The 26,989-nt window shown below is 51.3% G+C and overlaps 2 protein-coding genes across 3 annotated transcripts in view; one reads left to right on the top strand and one right to left on the bottom strand.

Moving 5' to 3' along the window:
- Positions 1-26,989, bottom strand: part of fam222ba (family with sequence similarity 222 member Ba) — a 145,532-nt gene that overhangs the window by 26,425 nt on the left and 92,118 nt on the right. Inside the window, exon 2 of the transcript XR_009512879.1 lies at positions 723-914. The gene's annotated coding sequence lies outside the window, so the exon portion shown is untranslated. The remainder of the gene's footprint in view (positions 1-722; positions 915-26,989) is intronic.
- The window catches only part of LOC132396150 (transient receptor potential cation channel subfamily V member 3-like), a 46,363-nt gene that overhangs the window by 4,549 nt on the left and 14,825 nt on the right, over positions 1-26,989 (top strand). The window contains exons 2-11 of one of the 2 annotated variants that reach the window (XM_059973676.1): positions 1,885-1,964; positions 7,168-7,292; positions 9,324-9,476; positions 11,831-11,971; positions 14,106-14,386; positions 14,846-15,022; positions 16,241-16,399; positions 16,903-16,995; positions 22,705-22,778; positions 24,250-24,415. In XM_059973676.1, coding sequence (XP_059829659.1) covers positions 1,888-1,964; positions 7,168-7,292; positions 9,324-9,476; positions 11,831-11,971; positions 14,106-14,386; positions 14,846-15,022; positions 16,241-16,399; positions 16,903-16,995; positions 22,705-22,778; positions 24,250-24,415 — 1,446 coding nt within the window. In that variant the 5' untranslated portion in view covers positions 1,885-1,887. The remainder of the gene's footprint in view (positions 1-1,884; positions 1,965-7,167; positions 7,293-9,323; positions 9,477-11,830; positions 11,972-14,105; positions 14,387-14,845; positions 15,023-16,240; positions 16,400-16,902; positions 16,996-22,704; positions 22,779-24,249; positions 24,416-26,989) is intronic. The other variant, XM_059973677.1, reaches the window with a different exon arrangement.

Raw genomic sequence — 26,989 nt, 5'->3', positions numbered from 1 at the left:
CATATACATTAATGATCTGGATGATGGGGTGGTAAATTGGATTAGTAAGTATGTAGATGATTCTAAGGTAAGTGGCGTTGTGGATAATGAAGTAGGTTTTCAAAACTTGCAGAGAGATTTAGGCCAGTTAGAAGAGTGGGCTGAAAGATGGCAGATGGAGTTTAATGCTGATAAGTGTGAGGTACTACATTTTAGTAGGACTAATCAAAATAGGACATACGTGGTAAATGGTAGAGCATTGAAGAATGCAGTAGAACAGAGTAATCTTGGAATAATGGTACATAGTTCCCTGAAGGTGGAATCTCATGTGGATAGGGTGGTGAAGAAAGCTTTTGGTATGCTGGCCTTTATAAATCAGAGCATTGAGTATAGGAGTTGGGTTGTAATGTTAAAATTGTACAAGGCATTAGTAAGGTTGAATTTGGAGAATTGTGTGCAGTTCTGGTCACCAAATTATAGGAAGGATGTCAACAAAATAGAGAGTACAGAGGAGATTTACCAGAATGTTACCTGGGTTTCAGCACCTAAGTTACAAAAAGGTAAAGGCTGAACAAGTTAGGTCTGTCGATGTTTCGGGCCAAGATCCTGATGAAGGGTTTTGGCCTGAAACGTCGACTGTGCTTCTTCCTGTAGATGCTGCCTGGCCTGCTGTGTTCCACCAGCATTTCGTGTGTGTTGCTTCAGTCTTATTGTCTTGGCCAAGATGTTTCTGTATCTCTTACCGGACAGCAGGAGCTTGAATGGACGGCGTCCGGGATGGGATGGGTTTTTAATGATGTTGCAAACATGCCGTAGGCATAGAGAGTTGTAGATCGTCTCCAGCTCCAGTAGTTGAGTCCCAGTGATGTGCTGAGCCGTCCTAATCACCCGTTGGAGGTCTGTGTGATCTGACTTGTTGCAGCTAGAGTCCCACACTGCGAGTGATAATGACAGATTAAGATTACTATAAGTTACCATCAGAAATAATTTTTTTAAAATGCAAATTAGTGAGGTAGTGATCATGGACCATTTGGAAATCTGATGGCAGAGAAAAAGAAGCGATTTCTAAAACGTGGGGACTCCCCGTGGTAATAATGACAAGAGGTGATGGACCGGACGGTAAGAGTCCTGACTGACGGATGTGGCCCTTGAAAGATGTGGCGCTGTGACGTGAAGAGATGGGCTTCCCAGTGTCGGGTGAGTCAGCAAGACCTTCAGAGCTACTGGGGCAGGGTTGCGGGGAAGGAAATGGTTTCTCACCCAGGGAGTGGTTGGGGAATCAGAACACCCTTTGGACCAGGAGGTGGGAGCAGAGCTTCTCATTTAGGGGGAAGTTTGTGGGGTTCTGAGATTTACAGACAAGGAGCATGGTTCTTCAGAGAGAAGAGGCAGGATGCGTGGAAAAGTCTCAGCTCTGTGATCTCCAGAGGTTTATTTCCTTCTGCATTTCTCGAGTTTATTCCTCACAGAGCAATACAGTTCAGAAACAGGCCCTTCAGCCCAACCGGTCCATGCTGACCCACTGCAGCTAGTCCCATTTTTGCACTAACACTTTTATGCTTTTAAACCTTTCCTACCCATGTACCAGTGTACGCTGCCCTGCGCAAAGATTTTAGATCAGCTTTATCTGTCACGTGTACATCAAAACACAAAGTGAAATGTGCCGTTTCCGACAATGGCCAACACAGCCCGAGGACGCGATGGGGGCAGCCCGCAAGGGTCGTCATGCTTCAGGCACCGACATAGCATGTCCACACTGTATTAACCCTGACCCGCTCGCCGGGGGACCCAGAGGAAACCTATAAAGTCTCGGGGAGAGTGGACAGACGGCGACAGGAACTGAATCCTGAGACACCCACCATAGCTTTGGGTGACGTCGCTCTCTCTCTCTCTCTTCCTGCACAGACAATGGATTACAACCTCAATTTACTGATGCAGCCGGATGAACCGGATGGAAGCTCAGAAAGGGAGAACGAGAAAACGAGGTCAGTACCTGAGGCGGCTTGTTCCAGTTCCTGGGTCCGAGTTCCCAGAAAGTCCTAGAGCACTACAGCACTTAAGCAGGCCCCCCTAGTCTGGGCTGAACTATTAATCAGCCTAGTCCCACTGACCTGGACATGGACCACAGCCCTCCGCACCCCTCCATCCGAACTTGCCTTCCCACCTGGACCACAGCCCTCCACACCCTCCCACCTGGACAATAGCCCTCCACACCCCTCCCACCTGGACCACAGCCCTTCACACCCCTCCCACCTGGACAATAGCCCTCCACACCCCTCCCACCTGGACCACAGCCCTCCACACCCCACCCACCTGGACAATAGCCCTCCACACCCCTCCCACCTGGACCACAGCCCTCCACACCCCTCCCACCTGGACCACAGCCCTCCACACCCCTCCCACCTGGACAACAGCCCTCCACACCCCTCCCACCTGGACACAGCCCTCCACACCCCTCCCACCTGGACAACAGCCCTCCTCACCCCTCCCAACTGGACATAGCCCTCCGCACCCCTCCATCCGAACTTGCCTTCCCTCCTGGACCACAGCCCTCCACACCCCTCCCACCTGGACAACAGCCCTCCACACCCCTATTACCCGAACTTGCCTTCCCACCTGGACCACAGCCCTCCACACCCCTCCCATCCGAACTTCTCCTAAGTGTTGAAATCAAACCCACATCCACCACTTCCTCTGGCAGCTCCTTCCACATTCTCACCATCCTCTGTGAAGAAATTCCCGCTCAGGTTCCTCTTAAACTTTTCCCCTTTCACCCTTAACTCATTACCTCTTGCTCTAATTCCACTCAACCTAATTGGAAAAACACACACAAAATGCTGGTGGAATGCAGCAAGCCAGGCAGCATCTATAGGGAGAAACGCTGTCGACGTTTCGGGCCGAGACCCTTCGTCAGGACATTTTGCGTGTGTTGCTTGAATTTCCAGCATCTGCAGATTTCCTCGTGTTTCCTGGTGGAAAAAGCTTGCTTGCATTTACCCTACCTATACCCCTCATCATTTTGTTTACATTTTACAAAGGACTCAAAGGGGGGTAGTTCCCCCTCAGATTCCTTTAAATATTTCACCTTTAACCCTTACCCCATGACCTCTAGTTCTAGCCTCAGTGGAAGAAGCCTCCCTTTGACCAGCAACTCTAAAGTTCAAAGTTTAAGTAAATTTATATGTCACCGTATACAACCCTGAGATTCATTTTCTCGTGGACATACTCAACAAATCTGTAGAAAATAGCCATAACAGAACCAATAAAAGACTGTCCAACCAGTGTGTTCAACCAGAGGACAGAGGACAACAAACTATGCAAATACGAAAAGAGAATCAGAATCAGGTGTGTTGTGAAATTTGTTAACTTAGCAGCAGCAGTTCAGTGCAATTTATAGGCCTCTGTTAGTCTTGTGAGACCATGGATTTGTGCCTTGGAAGGTTTCCAGGCCTGGGCAGGGTTGTATGGGAGACCGGCAGTTGTCCAAGCTGCAAGTCTCCCCTCTCCACGCCACCGATGTTGTCTGAGGGAAGGGCACTAGGACCCAAGCAGCTTGGCACTGGTGTCATCGCAGAGCAATGTGTGGTTAAGAGTCTTGCTCAAGGACACAACACACTGCCTCAGGTGAGGCTCGAACCAGTGACCTTCAGATCACTAGACTGATGCCTTATCCACGCGCCAACACAATGCAATATATGTTAATATAGAAAAAAAGTAAATCAATTACATTAAATATATGTATGTATATTGATAAGTTAAATAAAAATAGTGCAAAAACAGAAATTATATTTTTTAAAGAGTGAGGTAGTGTTCACTGGTTCAATGTCCAATTAGCAAGTGAATGGCGGAGGAGAAAAAGCTGTTCCTGAATCGCTGAGATTGTACCTTCAGACTTCTGTAGCTCCTACCTGACGGTGACAATAAGAACATGGCATGTCCTCATACCTGGGTGATGGTGGTCCTTAACGATGGATGCTACCTTTCTGAGGAATTGCTCCTTGAAGATGCCTCGGATACAATGGAGGCCAGTAGCCAAGATGGAGCTGACTAATTTTACAACTTTCTGGAGCTTCTTTCAGTCCTGTCCACGAGCCCCCACCCCCTCCCTGTGTCAGAATACTCTCCATGGTACATCTGCAGAAGTTTTTGAATGTTTTAGGTGACAAACCAAATCTCCTCAAACTCCTAATGAAGTATAGTCACTGTCTTGTCTTCTTTATAGCTGCATCGATATGTTGGGACCAGGTTAGATCCTCAGAGATCTTATCACCCAGGAACTTGAAATTGCTCACTCTGTCCACTTCTGATCCTTCCAAGGATTGGTATGTGTTCCTTCATCTTACTCTTCCGGAATCAGCTCTTTCATCTTACTGATATTGAGTGCCAGGTTGTTGCTGTGGCACCACTCCACTAGTTGGCATATCTCGCTCCTGTACGCCCTCTCATCTCCATCTGAGATTCCACCAACAATGATCGTATCATCAGCAGATTTATAGATAGCGTTTGAATTGTTCCTGACCACACATTCGTGAGTATAGAGAGTGGAGTGTAGTGGGCTAAGCACACATCCCTGAGGGGCACCAGTATTGATTGTCATCAATCCGCACAGATTGTGATCTGATCTCTCGGTTAGTAAGTTGAGGATCCAATTGCAGAGGGAAGTACAGAAGCCCAGGCTCTGTAGCTTATTGTGTCATGGTCCAGTCCGTGGACTCTGGACTCCGGGTCTTCCGGCTGTCCCTTGTTTCAGTTGGGCTTAATCACAGGCACCTGATTCTCATATTGGGGCTGGAATATAAGCAGCCCTGGGTTCGAGTGTGGGTGCTGGTTTGTCTTGTCAGTATCCTGTCCTTGCTTCTGTTGGGTAAGCCAGCCTGTCTTTGCCGTTACCCTGAGGCTAGACTGCACCATTCCCTTCCCCTTCTTTCTGTACCTGTTGCCTGCTACATCTCGCCTGTGTCCCCGCCTATTCTTGCTGTCAAGTTCTACTGCCGGAGCAAGACCGGAGTCTTGCCGTGTCCAGATAAGGAACCGACTTCCGTTGTTTGGAACTGACTCTTTGTTACCTCACCTTTGCTAGGTAGGTCCGGCCGTTTGCCCCTACCTTCTGTTGGGAACTGTCTCGTCGTGTTCACCTTTCTGTGTATGAGTTCTGGCCCTACGTCCTGTTCCCAAGGAGGGGTCCTGACTCTGTTCTATGTTCCTGCAACCCAGGACCAAGGCTCTGTGTTCCAGTCTCCCTCGTCCAAGTTTGAGCTTCATGTCCTCATCCAGCCCAGGAGTCCCGCGTCCTGCTCCCCACGTCCAGTCCTGTTGCCTTGCCACGTCTTGTCCTTGCCTAGTTCTGGAGTCTGAGTCCCAGTCAAGACCCAGGTTCCGGGTCCCTGTCCAGTCTCTGGCTCGGAGTCCTTGTCCAGGTTCCAAGTTCCTTGTCCAGGGCCCACTTTCCAAGTCTAGTCCTAGCCCAGGCCCTGTCTCCTAGTCTCGTCCGGGGCCTGTGTCTTGTCCAGCTTTGTTTCTTCCCCTCTTCCCTTGCTTTCTGGACACACTGAGTCCTCTCCCTAGTACGCCAGTATCTGTGTCTTGCATTTGGGTCCATTCCCAACACCCATCTTATGACATATTGATCAGGACAGTGGGAATGATGATGTTAAATGCTGAGCTATAGTCAACAAACAACATCCTGACATAGGGGTTTGTATTGTCCAGGTGAAGAGCCATTGAGATTGCATCTGCCATAGATCTATTGTGAAACAGTAATAATAAATAAATATCAAGAATGTGAGATGGAGTCCGTGAAAGTGAGTCCATTAGTTGTGGGAACATTTTAATGATGGGGTTATTTTCTTTGCCTGGTGGTTGGGGGGTAATAACTGTTCCGGAACCTGGTGGTATGAGTCCTGAGGCTCCTGTACCACATTCTTGTTGGCAGCAGTGAGAAGAGAGCACGGCCTGGGTGGAGCGGGTCCTCGATGATGGATGCTGCTTTCCTGCAACAGCATTTCATGTAGATGTGCTCATTGGTGGGTTGGGATTTGACTGTGATCCACGACTTTTTGTCAGGTTTTCTATTCAAGGGCACAGGCGTTTACACACCAGGCTGCGATGCAGCCAGTGATGCACTCTTCATTTCCAGCGGCGTAAGCAAAGCTAGTGTTTATCCTTCCTATAACGAGGCAGCAGAACCGAGCACAATACTCCAAGTGTGGTCTAACCAGGGGTGTACAGAGCTGCAACATTACCTCACAGTTCAAGTTCCTCCCCAACAATGATGAATACCAGCGGCCCACCCCATCTGCCCTCTTCAGTCGTCCGGTCTCGGACCACCGGCCGCACTCACCGGGACGTCCCAAGGGGCTGATGTTGGAGGGTTGGAGCCAGTGTCTGGTTTCTTGAAATAACCAGGAGACGCAGAAGATTCTTCGAGAAGTTTAAGCCTTTATTTGCAAACAAAAGCTGAGACAATTCATGAGCGTGTCACTAATTGTCCGCCGAGCCCTAGTTCACAGCACTCTTTATAGTAATTACTTATCTTAGTCGCATTATCATATACTTGTTCCAGTGCCTTGACTGGTCCCCATACCATCACACCACTCCACGATCCCGTCTACCACCATTATCTCTACATTGCTTACTTTCACTGTTAGCTACATTCCCAAGGCATTGGTGTGTTCAATACTACAGAGACGATTCAGAGATTTCATTCTCCTACTAAATTGGATACAGACATAGCAAATAGCAAACACAAAGCTGGCTACATAGTTTTGGTTACACAGCAAACAATGCAACTTTATTCTCCAATACCAGCTCTGGTCCAGGATGTGCGGACGAGTGGAATGAGTCTCTGAGCTGACGACCTCATGGAGATTTCAAAGATAAAGAGATTTAAACATGAGTTTTGTTTGTCACACGTACATAGAAAAACACAGTGAAATGTGTTGTTTGGGTCAATGGTCAACGCAATCCATGGATGTGCTGGAGGCAGCTCACAAGTGTCAATGCAGCGTAGGGTGCCGTCAAATTACCGACCCTAACCCGTAGAGGGAGGAAACCGGAGCACCCAGAGGAAACCCACGCGGTCAGGGGCAGAACGTACAAACTTCCGTACAGACAGCAGGAACTGAACCGCAAGTGGTGTTTGCTGGCGCAGTAGAGTGTTGTGCTAACCACTATGCTACTGTTTTGCAGGTTGAAGCATAATCTGGGAGGGAAGCTGTCATGTTCCGTCGCAGAGGGGAACATGGAGGATTTCAGCAAGGTCCTACGTATCATTCACATCACCAGGATGAAACTGACTGAGCCCTGGTTCTCGGGTAGGGACCTTCCTTGCAGTTCTACAGCCCCGTGTTCATCACCCACCCTGGTCACACGTGGACTGAAGGGCCAGTTAGCAGTCGACACTGGTGGTCTGGAGTCACGTAGATTCCAAACGAAACGTTTAAAAATTACGATAGGCGTAGATAGAGTAACAAACTCACTTCCCCCAGATGGAAACACCTAACATCAGAGGGCATACTTTTAAGGCTGGCGGGGTAGAGGAAACGTACAAAAGTGATGTAAGGGACATGTTTGTTACATAGAGAGCAGTGGGTGGCTGCAATGGGTTAATGGGTTAGTGGATGAAGTAGATATTCTGGAGGTTGAGTACCAGCACGGGGACCAGGTACTGGGATGAGGTTGGGTATTGGGACTAGGTTGGCTATTGAGGGATATTGGACTTGGGTTGGGTACTGGGACGGGGTTGGCAATTGAGAGATATTGGACTGGGGTTGGGTACTGGGATGAGGTTGAGTATTGAGGGATATTGGGATGAGGTTGGGTACCGGAATGAGGTTGGGTATTAAGGGATATTGGGCTGAGGTTGGGTATTGAGGGATATTGGGCTGAGGTTGGGTATTGAGGGATATTGGGCTGAGGTTGGGTATTGAGGGATATTGGACTGGGGTTGGGTACTGGGATGAGGTTGGGTATTGAGGGATATTGGACTGGGATTGGGTATTGAGGGATACTGGGCTGAGGTTGGGTATTGAGGGACATTGGACTGGGGTTGGGTACTGGGATGAGGTTGGCTATTGAGGGATATTGGACTGGGGATGGGTACTGGGACGAGGTTGGCTATTGAGGGATATTGGACTGGGGTTGGGTACTGGGACGAAGTTGGGTATTGAGGGATATTGGACGGGTTGGGTACTGGGACGAAGTTGGGTATTGAGGGATATTGGACTGGGGTTGGGTATTGAGGGATATTGGGCTGAGGTTGGGTATTGAGGGATATTGGGCTGAGGTTGGGTATTGAGGGATATTGGACTGGGGTTGGGTACTGGGACGACGTTGGGTATTGAGGGATATTAGACTGGGGTTGAGTACTGGGACGAGGTTGGCTATTCAGGGATATTAGACTGGGGTTGGGTACTGGGACGAAGTTGGGTATGGAGGGATATTGGACTGGGGTTGGGTATTGAGGGATATTAGACTGGGGTTGGGTACTGGGACGAGGTTGGGTATTGAGTGATATTGGATTGGGGTTGGGTACTGGGACGAGGTAGGGTATTGAGGGATATTGGATTGGGGTTGGGTACTGGGACGAGGTAGGGTATGGAGGGATATTGGACTGGGGTTGGGTACTGGGATGAGGTTGGGTATTGAGGGATATTGGACTGGGGTTGGGTACTGGGATGAGGTTGGGTATTGAGGGATATTGGACTTGGTTTGGGTACTGGGATGAGGTTGGGTGTTGAGGGATATTGGACTTGGTTTGGGTACTGGGATGAGGTTGGGTATTGAGGGATATTAGACTGGGGTTGGGTATTGAGGGATATTAGACTGGGGTTGGGTACTGGGACGAGGTTGGGCATTGAGGGATATTGGACTGGGGTTGGGTACTGGGATGAGGTTGGGTATTGAGGGATATTGGGCTGGGTTTGGGTACTGGGATGAGGTTGGGTATTGAGGGATATTGGATTGGGGTTGGGTACTGGGACGAGGTTGGCTATTGAGGGATATTGGACTGGGGTTGGGTACTGGGATGAGGTTGGCTATTGAGGGATATTGGACTGGGGTTGGGTACTGGTATGAGGTTGGGTATTGAGGGATATTGGACTGGGTTTGGGTACTGGGATGAGGTTGGGTGTTGAGGGATATTGGACTGGGGTTGGGTACTGGGACAAGGTTGGGTATTGAGGGATATTGGACTGGGGTTGGGTACTGGGACGAGGTTCGGTATTGAGGGATATTGTGTGTCAGGGAGGTGGTGGAGGAGAAGGAGGCGGGAAGGAAGGAATGTTAAAGGGAGAGGTGAGAGGAAGGAATTAAAACTCTGGCCAAAACCTGTGGTCCTTCTACAGACCATAAAACGGGGAAGACTTGCCTGATGAAAGCTTTGCTGAATCAGAACAGCAACACAGAGGGAATAGTGAAACGGCTGATAGAGACGGCAGAGAAGAACAATTGTTTAAATCAGCTGATTAATGCTGAATATACTGACACAGATTACAAAGGTGAGTTAATACGATACCTCTGATCTCAGTCAGACTGGGGATGGATGGTTGGAGAAAGCAGAGGACAAGAGTACAGGAGGAGGGAAATTGTGTCGGGCTCCTCACTCTGCCTGTCGCCCTGTTCGCTTTCTGAGCCGCACGAAGCAAAACTCTGGACAGATGAAATAAAAGCAGAAGGTGCTGGAAATGTTCAGAGAGACAGGCAGCATCTATAGAGAGAGAAACAGCTAAAGTTTCAGTTTGAGTCCTTTCAGTTTACGATCTATTGTAACTTGATGGGGTGTTTAAGGAGTCATGTAATGTGTTGTCCTTCGTTACTCAGGGGACTGAGTTCAAGAGCCAGGTTGAACTCGTAGAGGTAACAGGTTGAGGCAACGTTTCAGCTCTTGGTCAGACCACGCTGGAATATTGTGTTCTGTTCTGGTCGCCTCATTATAGGAAAGATGTGGGTGCTTTAGAGAGGAGATTTGCCAGGATGATGCCTGGATTAGAGGGCATATTTTATGGGGATAAATTGAGCAAGCCGGGGCTTTTCTCTTTGGAGAGGAGGAGGATGAGAGGTGACTTGACAGAGGTGTACAAAATGATAAGGGGCGTAGAGTGAGAGAACAGCCAGAGACTTTTTCCCAAAGTGGAAATAGCTAATGCCTAGGGCATCCATTAGTCTCACAAGACCATGGATTTGTGCCTGGAATGATTTCCAGGGTGCAGGCCTGGGCGGGGTTGTATGGGAGACCGGCAGTTGCCCATGCAGCAAGTCTCCCCTCTCCACGCCACCGATGTTGTCCAAGGGAAGGGCAAGGGCCGATACAGCTTGGCACCGGTGACGTCGCAGGAGTTGCCAGAATAAGGTTGAAGGCAACGTTGAACTGCCTTAGGGACTCCAGGGGGCGTAATTTTAAGGTGAGTGGGGAGGGGATGTCAGAGATAGGTTTTTTTACACAGAAAGTGGTGGGTGTGTGGATCACACAGCCAGGGGTGATGGTAGAGATATTCTGGCACCTTCCCTCCTCCTTTGGAGAGGAGTCTCAGCCCAAAGAGTCGATTATTTGTTCATCTCCATAGATGCTGCCTGACCCGCTGTGTTCCTCCAGCAGTTAGTGTGTGTCAGTGGTTGAGGCAGATACACTCGGGACTTTTAAGAGTCTCTCTGTACCTTAGTAGACATGCCAATAAAAAAACACTGTATCAGCTTGGTCTGGTCTTACCTCAATGAACACATTTCTTCAGAATCAGACTTAATGTCACTGGCAACTGTGAAATTTCAATTCACTTTCAAATCTCTTACTATCTTTTCTTTCATTTAGCCCTGATGAGACGTGGACAGAGCTTCTCCCTGCAGAGAAGCTGACTGGCCTGATGCGTTCGCACAGCATTTTGTGTGTGTTGTGTGAGATTTGCTGGTTTCAGGCAGCAGTACATTGCAATGCATAATTTAAAACCCTTCAAATTACAATTACTTAATATTTTAAATAAAGAAGTTCGAAAAGAGAGCAAAAAATGTAGTGAGATAGTGTTCATGGGTTCAGGAACTGTTTCCAAAATCTGATAGTGAAGGGGAAGGAAGCTGTTCCTGAATCATTGTGCGTGTGACTTCAGGCCCCTGGTGGCAGCAATGGGAAGATGGCCAGTCCTGGGTGGCGGGCGCTGCCTTTTCGAGGGACCTTTTCCCATGCTCCATGCTTTTCCTACCTGTCACCTCGTGGGATTTGTGGGACAGGAACCCCCCCCCCCCACACACACACACACACACACACACACACAATCACTTACTGTTACAGTTGATGTTGACACTCATCCCGCTTCCTGCGTTTGTATGAAATCAGTTTCATCAGCTTTGCTGACGGTTTCCACACTTCTCTCGCTTTCACAAGCCCTGAAACTGACTCTTACCGTCTAGAATGTTCTTTAATATCATTTCCAGTTTACCAGTGCAGAGAACGAAATATCTGTTACTCCAGATCGGAGGCAGCCAAAAAAACACAAGCAATATAAACACATAAGGAAGCTTATCTACACAGACTGATTGTATGTCCATAAAGTGATGCTAGGGACCGGAGCGTCTGTACATAAGATGGTGGAGGGGTGACTAGTGGGTGGAGGTGTTGATCAACCTACCCCCGTGGTAGGTAAACCTCAGCCTTGAGGGTAGTGGGTAAGAGGACTTGGATGTGGTGGAAGAGGCTCTGAGAGCCTTTCACGTGGCTAGTACGCTTGGGTGGGAAGGGGAGTTAACCGGAGGAGGGGTTGTCAGGGGAGGGATTCTACAGACAAACAGCTGTGTGCGGGTTTTGGTGACAAGGTGGGTTCTCAAACTCGAGAGTAGCGACATTTGTTTCCGTTCTGCCCCCGAGGTCAAACAGCCCTGCACATCGCCATCGAGCGGCGCTGCCCTGACATAGTGCGCCTCCTGCTGGAGAAAGGGGCCGACGTGAATGCGCGGGCCACGGGGAAATTCTTCAAGCTGAGCAGGCGGCGGCAAGGCTTTTACTTTGGTGAGTCCCTCCTGGTCACGGCCCTGATCCTTGTGGTGAAGCCAGCACTTGTTTCCCTTCCCTTACTCCTTCAGGGGTACTGGAGATGGGATGGTACGTTGAAACTGTACAGGGTGTTCATGAGGCCAAATTTGGAGGATTGTGTACAGTTCTGTCACCTACACGCAGAAAATATGTAAATAAAACAGAAAGAGTGGGGAGAAAATTGACAAGGACGTTGCCAGGATTCGAGGATCTGAGTTATAGGGAAAGATTGAATCCGTTAGGACTTTATTCCCTAGAGCGTAGAAGATTGAGGAAAGATTTGATACAAAACTGTGAGGTTAAAGGCAAATATTTTTCACCGGAGAATTTATCTGTGGGATTCGGTGGGAACCAGTGTAGCTGGGGGTTGGGAGGCAGGGCGGGAAACCGGGCAGCGTTGGGAGAGATTGTGTGGCCTCCTCACAAACAGTTCGGCAGCTCGGGATCAAACCTGGTCCACTACCGGCTGCCTGTTTGATAGGATTGGGGCAAGCTGGTGGAAGAGCCCGGAAAAAGGATTGGGCCTGAAAACTGGGGGCAGATCCTTCGCTTGGGGCTGATGGAAGGAACCAGGGAAGCGGGAGCGACGAATGATCGTCAGCCCCGGTCACGCTGGAAGTTTTGCAAGTTTGTTTTGTTCGAGGTACCGCACGGTAACAGGCCCTCCCAGCCTAAAGAGCCCATTCGCTCATTGCGTGCCGTGTTAGTAACGTGGCGATCATGGTCTTTCCACGTCCATCATTGCTCTTGCTAAATTTTTCTACAGAAGTGGTTTGCCATTGCTTTCAGGGCAGTGTCTTTCCAATTCGGGCGGGTCACCCACTAAAAACACTCTTCAGAGACTGTCTGCCTGTAGTCAGTGGTCAATGAGTGTGAGGTTGTCCACTTTGGGAGTAAGAACAGGAAGGCAGATTATTATCTGAACGGTGTAGAGTTAGGTAAGGGAGAAATACAAAGAGATCTCGGAGTCCTTGTTCATCAGTCACTGAAGGTGAATGAGCAAGTGCAGCTGGCAGTGAAGAAGGCTAATGGAATGGTGGCCTTTATTACAAAGGGAATTGAGTTCAAGAGCAAGGAAATCCTCTTGCATTTGTCCGGGGCCCTGGTGAGACCACACCTGAAGTATTGTGTACAGTTTTGGTCTCCAGGGTTAAGGAAGGACATCCTGGCTGTAGAGGAAGTGCAGCGTAGATTCACCAGGTTAATTCCTGGGATGTCCGGACTGTCTTACGCAGAGAGGTTAGAGAGACTGGGCTTGTACACGCTGGGATTCAAGAGATTGAGAGGGGATCTGATTGCAACATATAAGATTATTAAGGGATTGGACAAGATAGAGGCAGGAAATATGTTCCAGATGCTGGGAGAGTCCAGTACCAGAGGGCGTGGTTTGAGAATAAGGGGTAGGTAATTTAGGACAGAGTTAAGGAAAAACTTCTTCTCCCAGAGAGTTGTGGGGGTCTGGAATGCACTGCCTCGGAAGGTAGTGGAGGCCAATTCTCTGGATGCTTTCAAGAAGGAGCTAGATAGGTATCTTATGGATAGGGGAATGAAGGGATATGGGGTCAAGGCAGGAACCGGGTATTGATAGTAGATGATCAGCCATGATCTCAAAATGGTGGTGTAGGCTCGAGGGGCCGAATGGTCTACTTCTGCACCTATTGTCTATAACCTGGACGTGATCTGCACCAGCTGTTCATACGACCATCCACCCTTTGCCCCCATGGCTTCATGTGACCCTGATCGGGGGCTAAGCAGGTGCAACACCTGCCCTAGGGTGACCCGCAGGCTAGTGAAGGGGAGGAGAACCTTACTCCTCCTTTGGTAGACACGTATCTCCATTCCGCCTCCCAATGAGCTCTCACCGCCCCTAACTACACCCATGTGAGCAATTACCCTACACTCCCGGAGGAAACCCATGCGGAAAATGTACAGACTCCTTACAGACAGCGGCAGAAGTCGAACCCCAATCATTGGCGCTGTAAGGGTGTTACAACAGACAATTATGGGTTCGGTGGGATGCAGAAACCCTGTGGGGGTGGGTTTGGGGTTGGTCAGTCGGCCAGGTTGGGAGCTGTCATTGTTTCTCACTGTCACAACCCCCCACCCCCAGGTGAACTTCCGCTCGCCCTGGCTGCGTGCACCAACCAGCCTGAAACCGTGTCCCTCCTCATGGCTGACCAAAGGACCAAGGTCAGGGAGCAGGACTCCGAGGGTAACACGGTTCTCCACGCTCTGGTCACGGTGGCTGACGACACGGAGGACAACACCAAGTTCGTGACAGAAATGTACAACAAGATCTTGATCGGAAACAAAGGCGGCAACTTGGAGGAAGTCCGCAACAGGAAAGGGCTGACTCCCCTGCAGCTTGCTGCCAAACTCGGCAAGTTTGAGGCAAGGATTCGCCGTAACTGCAGAGGGCTGGTGCTGGGGAGTTCACTTACGGAACTGGGATAAGGAGATGGGTACAAATAACTTTGGGGTCGCCAGTGAACTAGAGTCATCAATGTCCCTCAGACACCCTTACCAAATCTGTGTGTGTGTGTGTGTCTCTCTCTTTCTCTTCCCATTCCCACTCCCTTCTCGCCCTCCCGCTCCACTACACTCAGATGTGGACTTGACGACACCCAAGTTGCAGCCGAGGTTCACGCACCGAATGAGGAGTTTCTCAGTAGCGACCCGAGGCTGCCCTCTGCTGGGGATCGGGTGCAGTGTCGGAAGGTGCCGGCTCGTCTCTGGGGCTGCTGCGGGAATCCCCCCCACACCGTGCACCTCCCCAGTATCAGCACAGTGCTCCCTCTGCACCGCCCAGACGACCTTCCCTGAAAATAACCGATTTTCTAACTTTTGCAGATATTTCGAAATATTCTCAATCGAGAGATAAAAGACAAGAAGCACAGGAAGCTCTCCCGGAAAGTCACGGACTGGGCTTACGGACCGGTTGCCTCTTCGCTGTATGACATCACGGGAGTGGATACCACGGAGAAGAGATCTGTTCTGCAGATCGTGGTGTTCAACACCAAGATCCAGGCAAGCTTGCTTCAGCGTGTCCGACCGCCCCCTAGCGGTCAGTGCGACGTTTTACAGGACTCGACTCCCCCACTGTCGGCAAGGAGTTTGTGCGTTCTCCACATGACCACATGGGTTTCCACCGGCTGCCCCAGGTTCCTTCCCAAAGACATATGGGTGAGGGTTAGTGAGTTATGGGTACGCTACGGTGGAACCTGAAGGGTGGGCTTGTGGGAGGCCCACCACAATCCTCGCCGATTTGCTTCGGTGCAAATGATGCATCTCACAGTGTCTGTCTTTCCATCTTAAATGTCGCCAATGTACCTGGTACCTTCCCCCTCCACTGAGCGCTTTTACGTGGAGCGCTGCTGCAGGGAAGCAGCATCCATCATCAAAGACCCCCACCGCCCAGGCCACGCTGGCTTCTCACTACGGCCATCGGAAAGCAGGTACAGGAGCCTCAGGACCCACACCACCAGGCTGAGGAACAGTTATTACCCCTCAACCATCAGGTTCCTGAACCGGTGTGGATAACTTCACTTTCCTCAACTCTGAACTGATCCCACAACCTGCAGACTCAGTCTGAAGGATTCTACAACTCCTGTTTTGTATTTGCACAACCCTTCTTCTGCACGTTGGTGGTTTGGCAGAGTTGCTTATGTATAGTTTTTCATAAAGTTACTTTTCTGTGAATGTCTGAAAAAAAATGAATCTCTATATGATAACAGACCTTACGTTGATCTTGACTTTGAAGAAGGCATGTTCTGGATAGTGAGGGTCTTTCATGCTGGACGCCAGCTCCCTGAGGATGACCTTGCCCGGGGAGACTGGAGACCGTCAGGGAGCTATCTGAGCCTGCAGTCCTCTGAAGCTTGTTCCATTCCTGTGCACTGGGGCCTCGGTACTAGACGGTGATGTGACCTGTCAGATTCCTCTTCAGTGCACATCTGTAGAAATTTGCCGGAGTCTTCGGTGACAGAGCAGATCTCCTCAAACTCCAAATGCTTCCAGGACGGACCTTCAGAGATGTTGGCACCCAGGAACTTGAATCCATTCAACCAACGACAAATGATGGCCAACCCAAAATGTTGACTGGGGTCCTTTTGCCCCAGAAGCAGTCTGGCCGGCTGAGCGTTTCCAGTATTTTCTGTTTTCATTCACCTTGATAGTGCCCTGACTTTGACATCTTCATTTCCAGGCCCAGATGATCTTAACAATTTCTTCCTTGTCCCTTTGCAGAACCGTCATCTGCTGCTTTCGGTGGAGCCTCTGAACACTCTCCTTCAACAGAAGTGGGAGAAATTTGCAGGTTACATGTTCACTGCCAGCTGCCTGCTCTATGTGCTCTACATAACCATGTTCACCACCATTTACTATGACAGTTCACATAAATATGAGGTAAGAGGCTCCTCTAAACAACAGAATCCTGCCTTTCATAGAAGCTCACACTGATTTCGTGACCTCGGATTGCTTCTCCCTTTCCATTTCCCATTCCACTCCTCCCCTGCAACTTACCTTCCTTCCCTATCTCCCATGGTCCACTTTCCTCTCCTATCAGATTCCTTCTTCTTCAGCCCTTTATCTTTCCCTCCCATCACCTCCCAGCTTCTCACTTCGTCAACCCTCTCTTTGCCCTCTCACCTTATCACCTGTCAACTGGTCCTCTTTCCCCTCGTCCAGCTTCTCCCCCCCCCACCCCCACTTTCCTTCCCAGTCCTGATGAAGCGTCTCATCCCGAAACGTTGACGCTTTATTCCTCTCCATAGCTGCGGCCCGACCTGCTGAGTCCCTGCGGCATTTTGTCTGCACGTGACTCTGTAAAGTTATGCATTGTCAGATAAAATGAAAGTTATTGGAATCTCTCAGCCAAGCAGCATTTTACAGCGAATGTGTAATTTCAGGTTCCCTTTCAGTTAAACGCCACAACTCCTTCGTGGCAGTTCAATGGACGGATCTTCATTCTGCTGTGGGCTGTTCTTTTGTTGGTCATAGAGGTAAGTAATAATGGTTTAATTTAGGTTGCTCCACACGGCAGGCAGGTGTGACGGATTACTGGGAAGATATTCTTTTGGCGCTGCGTCCAAAAGTGAGCGAGTCTCACTGCACAAGGACAGGAGATTGGTGTGGTCTCACAGGGTATCACCCTGCCGGCCGCTGCTCTGGCCCTGCTAGCTGAGGTAGGGTTTGCTACCGAATGAGGAGGTGCGGACGGTGTTGCGTGCTTTGAAGTCGGAACAGTAGATCACAGGATCGATGTCTCCTTGAGCCGATCGTGCACGCCCCCGATCGCTGATGACGATGGCAATGCCGCCCGTCCGTCTCGAAGGACAATGCAGTGTGGCGCTGCGGTGCCCACTCAAGGGCACAGGCCCGGTCACCAAGGCCCCCCCCCCCCCCCACTCGGCCTCACCGGTGTGGTCCGAAGGAGAGCTCGTTTGGCACCAGCCTGGCTGCAGGAGCTGCCGGAAGGACATTTAGTGAAGTCCACTACGTAGCCTCCATCTCTCCCGAGGCTGCCCACAAGGCAGTTGGCCTATTTACCCTTCGCTGGGGAAATCTCACCACCAGAGTTTAGAAAAACCATAACCTCTTTGCATGAAAATGGATTTTTCTCATTCTAATTGTATTTGTTCCTGTAAATCCAGGAAATATGTTCCAGATGCTGGGAGAGTCCAGTACCAGAGGGCATGGTTTGAGAATAAGGGGTAGGTCATTTAAGACAGAGTTAAGGAAAAACTTCTCCCAGAGAGTTGTGGGGGTGTGGAATGCACTGCCCCGGAAGGCAGTGGAGGCCAATTCTCTGAATGCTTTCAAGAAGGAGCTAGATAGGTATCTTATGGATAGGGGAATGAAGGGATATGGGGACAAGGCAGGAACCAGGTATTGATAGTAGTTGATCAGCCATGATCTCAAAATGGTGGTGCAGGCTCGAAGGGCCGAATGGTCTACTTCTGCACCTATTGTCTATTGTCTATAAAACTTGTAAGACCATGAGACACAGGAGCAGAACTCAGTTATCATGTACATCGGGTGCTGTTTCTTTAGCATTCTGGCTATTCTTTTTACAAGGCTAAGTTTCTAGCTCCATGCTCGACCCAGCACGGATGGGAATGGTTCAGGGAGTCTGGCCGGATTTAAATGCCTCAAAGTCCAGTGCTAATGCCACTACACCCCTGACTAGCATGCACGCTTGAGCAACACACACAAAATCATTTGGACTACTTACGGCCCGCGTTTGCCGGGGAAGTGAGAGTGTTGGGCCTGCATTTGCCGGGGAAGTGAGAGTGTTTGGCCCACGTTCACCGGGGAAGTGAGAGCGTTGGGCCCGCGTTCACTGGAGAGGTGAGAGTGTTGGGCCCGTGTTCACCGGGGAAGTGAGAGCGTTGGGCCCGCGTTCACTGGGGAAGTGAGAGTGTTGGGCCCGCGTTCACTGGGGAAGTGAGAGTGTTGGGCCCGTGTTCACCGGGGAAGTGAGAGCGTTGGGCCCGCGTTCACCGGGGAAGTGAGAGCATTGGGCCCGCGTTCACTGGAGAGGTGAGAGTGTTGGGCCCGCGTTCACCGGGGAAGTGAGAGTGTTGGGCCCGCGTTCACCGGGGAAGTGAGAGCATTGGGCCCGCGTTCACCGGGGAAGTGAGAGTGTTGGGCCTGCATTTGCCGGGGAAGTGAGAGTGTTTGGCCCACGTTCACCGGGGAAGTGAGAGCGTTGGGCCCGTGTTCACCGGGGAAGTGAGAGTGTTGGGCCCGCGTTCACTGGGGAAGTGAGAGTGTTGGGCCCATGCTCGCCGGGAAAGTGAGAGTGTTGGGCCCGCGTTCACTGGGGAAGTGAGAGCGTTGGGCCCGCGTTCACCGGGGAAGTGAGAGCGTTGGGCCCATGTTCACCAGGGAAGTGAGAGTGTTGGGCCCGCGTTCACTGGAGAGGTGAGAGCGTTGGGCCCGTGTTCACCGGGGAAGTGAGAGTGTTGGGCCCGCGTTCACTGGAGAGGTGAGAGCGTTGGGCCCACGTTCACCGGGGAAATGAGAGCGTTGGGCCCATGTTCACCGGGGAAGTGAGAGTGTTGGGCCCGTGTTCACCGGGGAAGTGAGAGTGTTGGGCCCGCGTTCACTGGGGAAGTGAGAGCGTTGGGCCCGCGTTCACCGGGGAAGTGAGAGTGTTGGGCCCATGCTCGCCGGGGAAGTGAGAGCGTTGGGCCCGTGTTCACCAGGGAAGTGAGAGTGTTGGGCCCATGTTCACTGGGGAAGTGAGAGCGTTGGGCCCGCGTTCACTGGAGAAGTGAGAGCGTTGGGCCCGTGTTCACCAGGGAAGTGAGAGTGTTGGGCCCGCGTTCACTGGAGAGGTGAGAGTGTTGGGCCCGCGTTCACTGGGGAAGTGAGAGCGTTGGGCCCACGTTCACCGGGGAAGTGAGAGTGTTGGGCCCGCGTTCACCGGGGAAGTGAGAGTGTTGGGCCCGCGTTCACCGGGGAAGTGAGAGCGTTGGGCCCATGTTCACCGGGGAAGTGAGAGCGTTGGGCCCATGTTCACTGGGGAAGTGAGAGTGTTGGGCCCGTGTTCACCGGGGAAGTGAGAGTGTTGGGCCCATGTTCACCGGGGAAGTGAGAGTGTAGGGCCCGTGTTCACCGGGGAAGTGAGAGCGTTGGGCCCGCGTTCACTGGGGAAGTGAGAGTGTTGGGCCCATGTTCACTGGGGAAGTGAGAGCGTTGGGCCCGCGTTCACCGGGGAAGTGAGAGCGTTGGGCCCGCGTTCACCGGGGAAGTGAGAGTGTTGGGCCCACGTTCACCGGGGAAGTGAGAGCGTTTGGCCCGTGTTCACCGGGGAAGTGAGAGTGTTTGGCCCGCGTTCACCGGGGAAGTGAGAGCGTTGGGCCCGTGTTCACCGGGGAAGTGAGAGTGTTGGGCCCGCGTTCACCGGGGAAGTGAGAGTGTTGGGCCCGTGTTCACCGGGGAAGTGAGAGCGTTGGGCCCGCGTTCACCGGGGAAGTGAGAGTGTAGGGCCCGTGTTCACCGGGGAAGTGAGAGCGTTGGGCCCGCGTTCACCGGGGAAGTGAGAGCGTTGGGCCCATGTTCACCGGGGAAGTGAGAGTGTTGGGCCCATGTTCACTGGGGAAGTGAGAGCGTTGGGCCCGCGTTCACCGGGGAAGTGAGAGTGTTGGGCCCACGTTCACCGGGGAAGTGAGAGTGTTGGGCCCGTGTTCACCGGGGAAGTGAGAGTGTTGGGCCCACGTTCACCGGGGAAGTGAGAGCGTTTGGCCCGTGTTCACCGGGGAAGTGAGAGTGTTTGGCCCGCGTTCACCGGGGAAGTGAGAGCGTTGGGCCCGTGTTCACTGGGGAAGTGAGAGCGTTGGGCCCATGTTCACCGGGGAAGTGAGAGCGTTGGGCCCGTGTTCACTGGGGAAGTGAGAGCGTTGGGCCCGCGTTCACCGGGGAAGTGAGAGTGTTGGGCCCGCGTTCACCGGGGAAGTGAGAGTGTTGGGCCCGTGTTCACCGGGGAAGTGAGAGCGTTGGGCCCATGTTCACCGGGGAAGTGAGAGCGTTGGGCCCATGTTCACTGGGGAAGTGAGAGCGTTGGGCCCGCGTTCACCGGGGAAGTGAGAGCGTTGGGCCCGCGTTCACCGGGGAAGTGAGAGCGTTGGGCCCATGTTCACCGGGGAAGTGAGAGCGTTGGGCCCGTGTTCACTGGGGAAGTGAGAGCGTTGGGCCCGCGTTCACCGGGGAAGTGAGAGTGTTTGGCCCGCGTTCACCGGGGAAGTGAGAGCGTTGGGCCCGTGTTCACTGGGGAAGTGAGAGCGTTGGGCCCATGTTCACCGGGGAAGTGAGAGCGTTGGGCCCATGTTCACCGGGGAAGTGAGAGCGTTGGGCCCGTGTTCACTGGGGAAGTGAGAGCGTTGGGCCCGCGTTCACCGGGGAAGTGAGAGTGTTGGGCCCGCGTTCACCGGGGAAGTGAGAGTGTAGGGCCCGTGTTCACCGGGGAAGTGAGAGCGTTGGGCCCATGTTCACCGGGGAAGTGAGAGCGTTGGGCCCATGTTCACCGGGGAAGTGAGAGCGTTGGGCCCGTGTTCACTGGGGAAGTGAGAGCGTTGGGCCCGCGTTCACCGGGGAAGTGAGAGTGTTGGGCCCGCGTTCACCGGGGAAGTGAGAGTGTAGGGCCCGCGTTCACTGGAGAGGTGAGAGCGTTGGTCCCGTGTTCACCGGGGAAGTGAGAGTGTTGGGCCCGCGTTCACTGGAGAGGTGAGAGCGTTGGTCCCGTGTTCACCGGGGAAGTGAGAGTGTTGGGCCCGTGTTCACTGGGGAAGTGAGAGTGTTGGGCCCGTGTTCACTGGGGAAGTGAGAGCGTTGGGCCCGTGTTCACTGGGGAAGTGAGAGTGTTGGACCCGCGTTCACTGGGGAAATGAGAGTGTTGGGCCTGCGTTCACTGGAGAGGTGAGAGCATTTGGCCCGCGTTCACTGGAGAGGTGAGAGTGTTTGGCCCGCGTTCACTGGAGAGGTGAGAGCGTTGGGCCCGCGTTCACCAGGGAAGTGAGAGCACGCATGAATATATAAATTTCTTAAACCGGATTAAGAGATGGATGACGAGATGTTGTTTCAAAGGGTGGCCAAGTCTAGAACCAGGGGAACAAAACCAGAAGAATGATTTGGTTTGTCAAAGAATGTCAAAACAAAGGTCTTGACCCAATATTTTGACTCTTTATTCCTCTCCATAGATGCTGATTGACCTGCTGAGTTCCTCCAGCATTTTGTGTGAGTTTGTCTGCATTTCCAGCATGTGCAGACTTTCTCGTGAAATGTGCTGTTTTGTGGCAGCAGTTCATGACAGAGATGTAATAATGATTATAAAATACTAAATTAAACAGTGCCCAGAAAGGAATGATGTCGTGTTTGTGGGCTCTCCCGAAATCTGTTCTCACGGCTGACCTTAAGGAGTTTGCACGTTCTCCCTGTGACCGTGTGGGTTTCCTCCGGGTGCTCTGGTTTCCTCCCACAGTCCAAAGATGCACCGGTTCGGGTTTGCGCGTTGTGGACATGCTGTGTAGACGCCAGAAGTTTGGTGACATCTGGGCGCTGCCCTGGCACATGCCCTGACTGTGTTGCTGTATGTTTCGATGCTCTGAGGCACCTGTGACAAATAAAACTATTCTGAATATGGTAAGATCTTAATCTTATCTGGCGGCTTGCTTCATCAGATAAGCACACGCAACAGCTGTGAAATGGTTTCTTCCCCTCTGCCACCAGATTTCCCAACTGTCCACAAACCACCTCACTATCTTGCTCTCATTTTGCACTATTTATTACATTTAGTATATTCTATTTGTAATTTATAATATTTTTTTATGTATTGCACTGTTCTGCTGCCACAAAACTGAAAGTTTTCTGACCAACACACACGCAACGCTGGAGGAACTCAGCACCCACGGAAAAGGGTAGAGTTGACCCTTCAGCAGGACTCTTGCTTGTAAAGGGTTGCTGACCTCTGTCAGTGATAAGAAACGTGATTCTGAGATGCTGTCTTGCCCATTGTCCCTGGTCCTCTTTTTCTTTCCGGCTGGACTGTTGAGCTGAGATGGACTCTAGGTTGGGTTGAAACGTTTTGTGAACTTTGCCAGTTCTTCTCTGTCTTGCTTCTCCGGAGCTGGTTGAGTTGGTTTGATGAGCCACTCGGTTTCTCTAACGTGTCATCAGGGTGGTGTTTTAACGCCCATTTCCCTTCGTAGGTCCTGATGATTAGCCAGCTGAGGCTCCCAGACCTGCAGTCGGTGGTGACGGAAGCCTGGTTCCACATCCTCTTGTGAGTTTCTCGCGGGCATCATGGAGGTACACTGGCTGGCGCCAACGCTTTACGGTGCCAGCGGTCGGGGTTCAGTTCTCACTGCTGTCCGTAAGGAGTTTGCACGTCCTCCCCGGGTTTCTTCCAGGCACTCAGGTTTCCTCCCACAGTCCAAAGAGGTACCGGTTAGGGGTAGTAAGTAACCGCACACAAAATGCTGGAGGAACTCAGCAGGCCAGGCGGTGTCTATGGAGAAGAGTGCAGTCGATGTTTCAGGCCAAAACCCTCCATCAGGACCGGAAAAAAGTGATTAGAGATTAGAGTGAGAAGGGAGGAAGAAGTACAGGTAGTGGGGGGGGGGTGAGGAGGAAGGGGTGAAGTAAAGAACTGGGAAGCCAATGAGTGAAAGAGGTACAGGGCTGGAGAAGGGGGAATCTGACAGCAGAGGACGGAAGGCCATGGCAGAAATGGGAAGGTGAGGAGCACCAGAGGGAGGCAATGGGCAGGTCAGGAGGCGAGGTGAGAGAGGGGAAAGGGGATGGGGAATGGTGGGGGGGGGGCATTACCGGAAATTCGAAGTCGATGTTCATACCATCAGGTTGGAGGCTACCCAGACAGAATATAAGGTGTTGCTCCTCCAGCTCGGGAGTGGCTTCATCGAGCAGTAGAGGTGATGGATGGACATATGGGAATGGGAAAGGGAATTGATGGCCAACGGGAGATACCGCCTTTGCTGGTGGATGGAGTGTAGATGCTCTGAAAAACTGGTCTCACCGATATTCAGAAGCCACAGTATATCACCCCAACAGACTCACAGGTGAAGTGTCGCCTCACCTGGAAGGACTGTTCGGAGCCCTGGATGGCAGTGAGGGAGGAGGTGTAACACCTGTTCCGCCTGCAAGGATAAGTGCCGGGAGGGAGATCAGCGGGGAGGGACGAATGTTCAAGGGAGTCGCGTAGAGAGAGGTCCCTGCAGAAAGTGGGGGGAGGGAGGGGTGTGCTTGCGGGTGGGATCCCACTGGAGATGGCGAATGTTCTGGAGAATTCTGTGCTGCACGTGGAGGCTGGTGGGGTGGTAGGTGTGGACAAGAGGAACCTTATCCATGGTGGGGTGAGAGCAGACGTGTGTGAAATGAAAGGTGTGCAGGAGAGGGATATGGGTTAGGGCTAGTAAGTTGTGGACACGCTATGTTGCCACCAAAAGCGTGCTAACACTTACAGGCTGCCCTGGCACACTGTCGGGCAGTGTTAGTCATTGATGTAAATGATGCATTTCACTGTATGTTTCAATCGTGTGATAAATAAATCTAATTTAAGTATCCAGGCAGAGTAGACTGTGGCAAAGTGCTGGTAAGTAGAATTATTACAGGTAGTCAGGACGGGCCGAGTGGCCTGTTTCTGCACTGTGTGCCTCTGCGGGGTGTTCTGGGAGGTCAGGAGGCTGGAGAAGGTGAGGAGTGTGTAGATGAAGGGATGTTCTTTGTCCTTGCAGCTTCTTGCAGGCTGGGATGGTGGCCTGCTCTGCCGTGTTGTACTGGCTGGGCGCTGAGCTCCAGCGAGCCACGCTGATGGGAGCACTGGTTCTCGGCTGGATCAACGTCCTCTACTACACCCGGGGATTCCAGAGCATGGGGATCTACAGCGTCATGCTGCAAAAGGTGAAGCCTCTGAAAGCGGGCACGCGAAGGATGGAAGGGGCGGTGGGGCAGTGTGAGGGAAACTGGAGGAACGAGGGTTCGAATTAATGGAATCCGAATGTAGAGACCAGGATGAGAAGATAGAAAGGCAAGTCAAGTTTATTGTATTTAACTGTGTACATGTATATAACATACATAACCATAAAGAAACAAGCCGTTTCTCTGAGTCAGGGTGTAAAGCACAGTAGTACACATAACACACGTAACTTACAGGACATAGGAGCAGAATTAGGCCATTTGGCCCATCTGGTCTGCTCTGCCATTCAATCATGGCTGTTCCTATTTTCCCCTTCTCAGCCCCACTCCCTGACTTCCCCATACCTTTGATGCCATGTCCAATCAAGACCCTATCAAGCTCAGCCTTAAATACACCCAATGACTCGGTAACAAATTCCACAAATTCACCTCTCTCTGGCTGAAGAAATTTCTCCGCAGCTCTGTTTTGAATGGGCACCCCTCTATCCTGAGGCCGTGCCCTCTTGTCCTAGACTCCCCCTCCATAGGAAACATCCTTTCCACATCTACCCTGTCTGGGACTTTCAACATTCGAAAGGTTTCAATGAGATCCCCCTCAGAATTCCTGCAAATATGGACCCGAACGTTAACCCTTTCATTCCTGGAATCATCCTTGTGAACCTCCTGAACCCTCTCCGATGCCAACACATCTTTTCTTAGATGAGGAGCCAAAAATTGTTCACAATACTCAAGGTGAGGTCTCACCAGCGCCTTATAAAGCCTCAGCATCACATCCCTGCTCTTGTATTCAAGACCTCTTGAAATAATTGCATTTGCCTTCCTCATCTCCAACTCAACCTGCAAGTTAACCTTTAGGGTGTTCGGCTCAAGGACTCCCAAGTCCCTTTGCATCTCAGAGTTTTGGATTTTCTCCCCATTTAGAAAATAGTCTAAGTGTATGGATAGGATCTACAGCTGAATCGCACATAAATAACCAAATAAAGTACATTAATATTAAATATTATAAGGTACAGAACAGATTAACCACTGACACTTTGAATACAATATGGCAAGGAGTTCAGAAGCCTAATAGCCTGGGGGAAAGAAAATGTTTTTCATGCTGACTATTCTTGTTTTTATGCATCGTAGTCTCCCCCTCCACCCCCCCTCCCCCCCCCCCCCCCCCCCCCCCGATCCCCCGATGGTAGAAAGTCAAAGAGGATGCTGGATGGATGGGTGGGATCCTTAATAATACTAAGGGCATTGTATACGCAGTACTCCCGATAAATGTCCCCGATGGATGGTAGGGAGACCCCTATGATCCTCTCAGCTGTTGTCACTGTCGGGACTTCTGCTCCGATGCTCAGCTGCTCCCGTACAGATGCAGTTGCAACTTGTCAGGACGCTGTCCATGGTGCTGCTGTAAAATGCAGCAAAGATGAGGGCGCCTCAGTCTTCTTAGGAATCAGAGGCAGTGCTGTGCCGCCTTGTTGATATTATGGGACCAGGTGAGTTCACCTGTAAGGTGAGCACCCAGGAACTTGAGCGCACTTAACTCAGATGAACAGAGGAGCCAGGTATTCATGGAGGGCGATGGTTTGTCTGCACCTTCCTGAAGCAAAAAGGTCACAATGAAGACCATTGGGACTTCTCAAAGAACAGTGTTGTAGGGGAAAGGGGATTAAAGGAGGGTGTGAGAGGGAGCAGGACCTGAGCACTAACATAGAGCATAGACCAGTACAGCACAGGAACAGGCCCTTCGAGTCAAGCTAATTCAATTAGTAATCTAAACGAATCCCTTCAGCCTGCACAACGTCCACGTTCTTCCATTCCCTGCAGGTTCATGTGCCTGCCTAAGAGTCTTTTGAATGTCTCTGTCGTCACTGTTTCTTCTAAGCTGTGCAGGCACGTGGCCTCGCAGTGACTGAAATGCTCCCACGCACGTAGCCCTCGTCGCCATGCAGCTGGAATTTTCTTTTATATTATATTTTACTCGAGTGCCACGTGGTTCTCAGTCCGTGTGAAACACTTCCTTGCTCTGAGCAATGGTTGGTCCGCACAGCCGTGAGAAATGATCAGAGGGAACGTTGTCTATGATCAGCAGTACTGAGGCTGAGAGGCTTGAGGGCTTCAAGTCCCTCGGAGTGAACCCCACCAGCAGGGCGCCACGGTCGGGTAGCAGTCAGCACAACGCCGTTACAGCTCGGGGAGCTGGAGTTCGGAGTTCAACTCTGGCACCGAGTAGAAGGAGTTTCTACATTTCTCCCCACAAACAAGTGGGTTTCCTCCGGGTGCTCCGGTTTCCTCCCACAGTCCAAAGACCTACCGGTTAGTAGGCTAATTGGTCATTGTAAATTGTCCTATAATTAGGCCAGGGTTAAATTGGTGTTCCATGTTGTATCTCTAAAGCATTTTCCTCCGTCACCTGCTGAAGCAGCACATACCCAGCACTCCGTGTAAAGCAAAAGCTTGCTTTATACACCTCGCTTGAGCTTACCCCTCACTGGTATCGGGTACTTCGACCCTGGGAAAAAGGTACTGGCTGTCTGCCTCCACCTCCCATCACCTGTAGTCCTCTTT

This window comes from Hypanus sabinus, chromosome 6 (assembly GCF_030144855.1).
Source record: "Hypanus sabinus isolate sHypSab1 chromosome 6, sHypSab1.hap1, whole genome shotgun sequence".
NCBI classification, from domain to species: domain Eukaryota; kingdom Metazoa; phylum Chordata; class Chondrichthyes; order Myliobatiformes; family Dasyatidae; genus Hypanus; species Hypanus sabinus.
The sequence above is the reverse complement of the archived record's forward strand: the minus strand, read 5'-3'. Positions and strand labels throughout refer to the sequence as shown.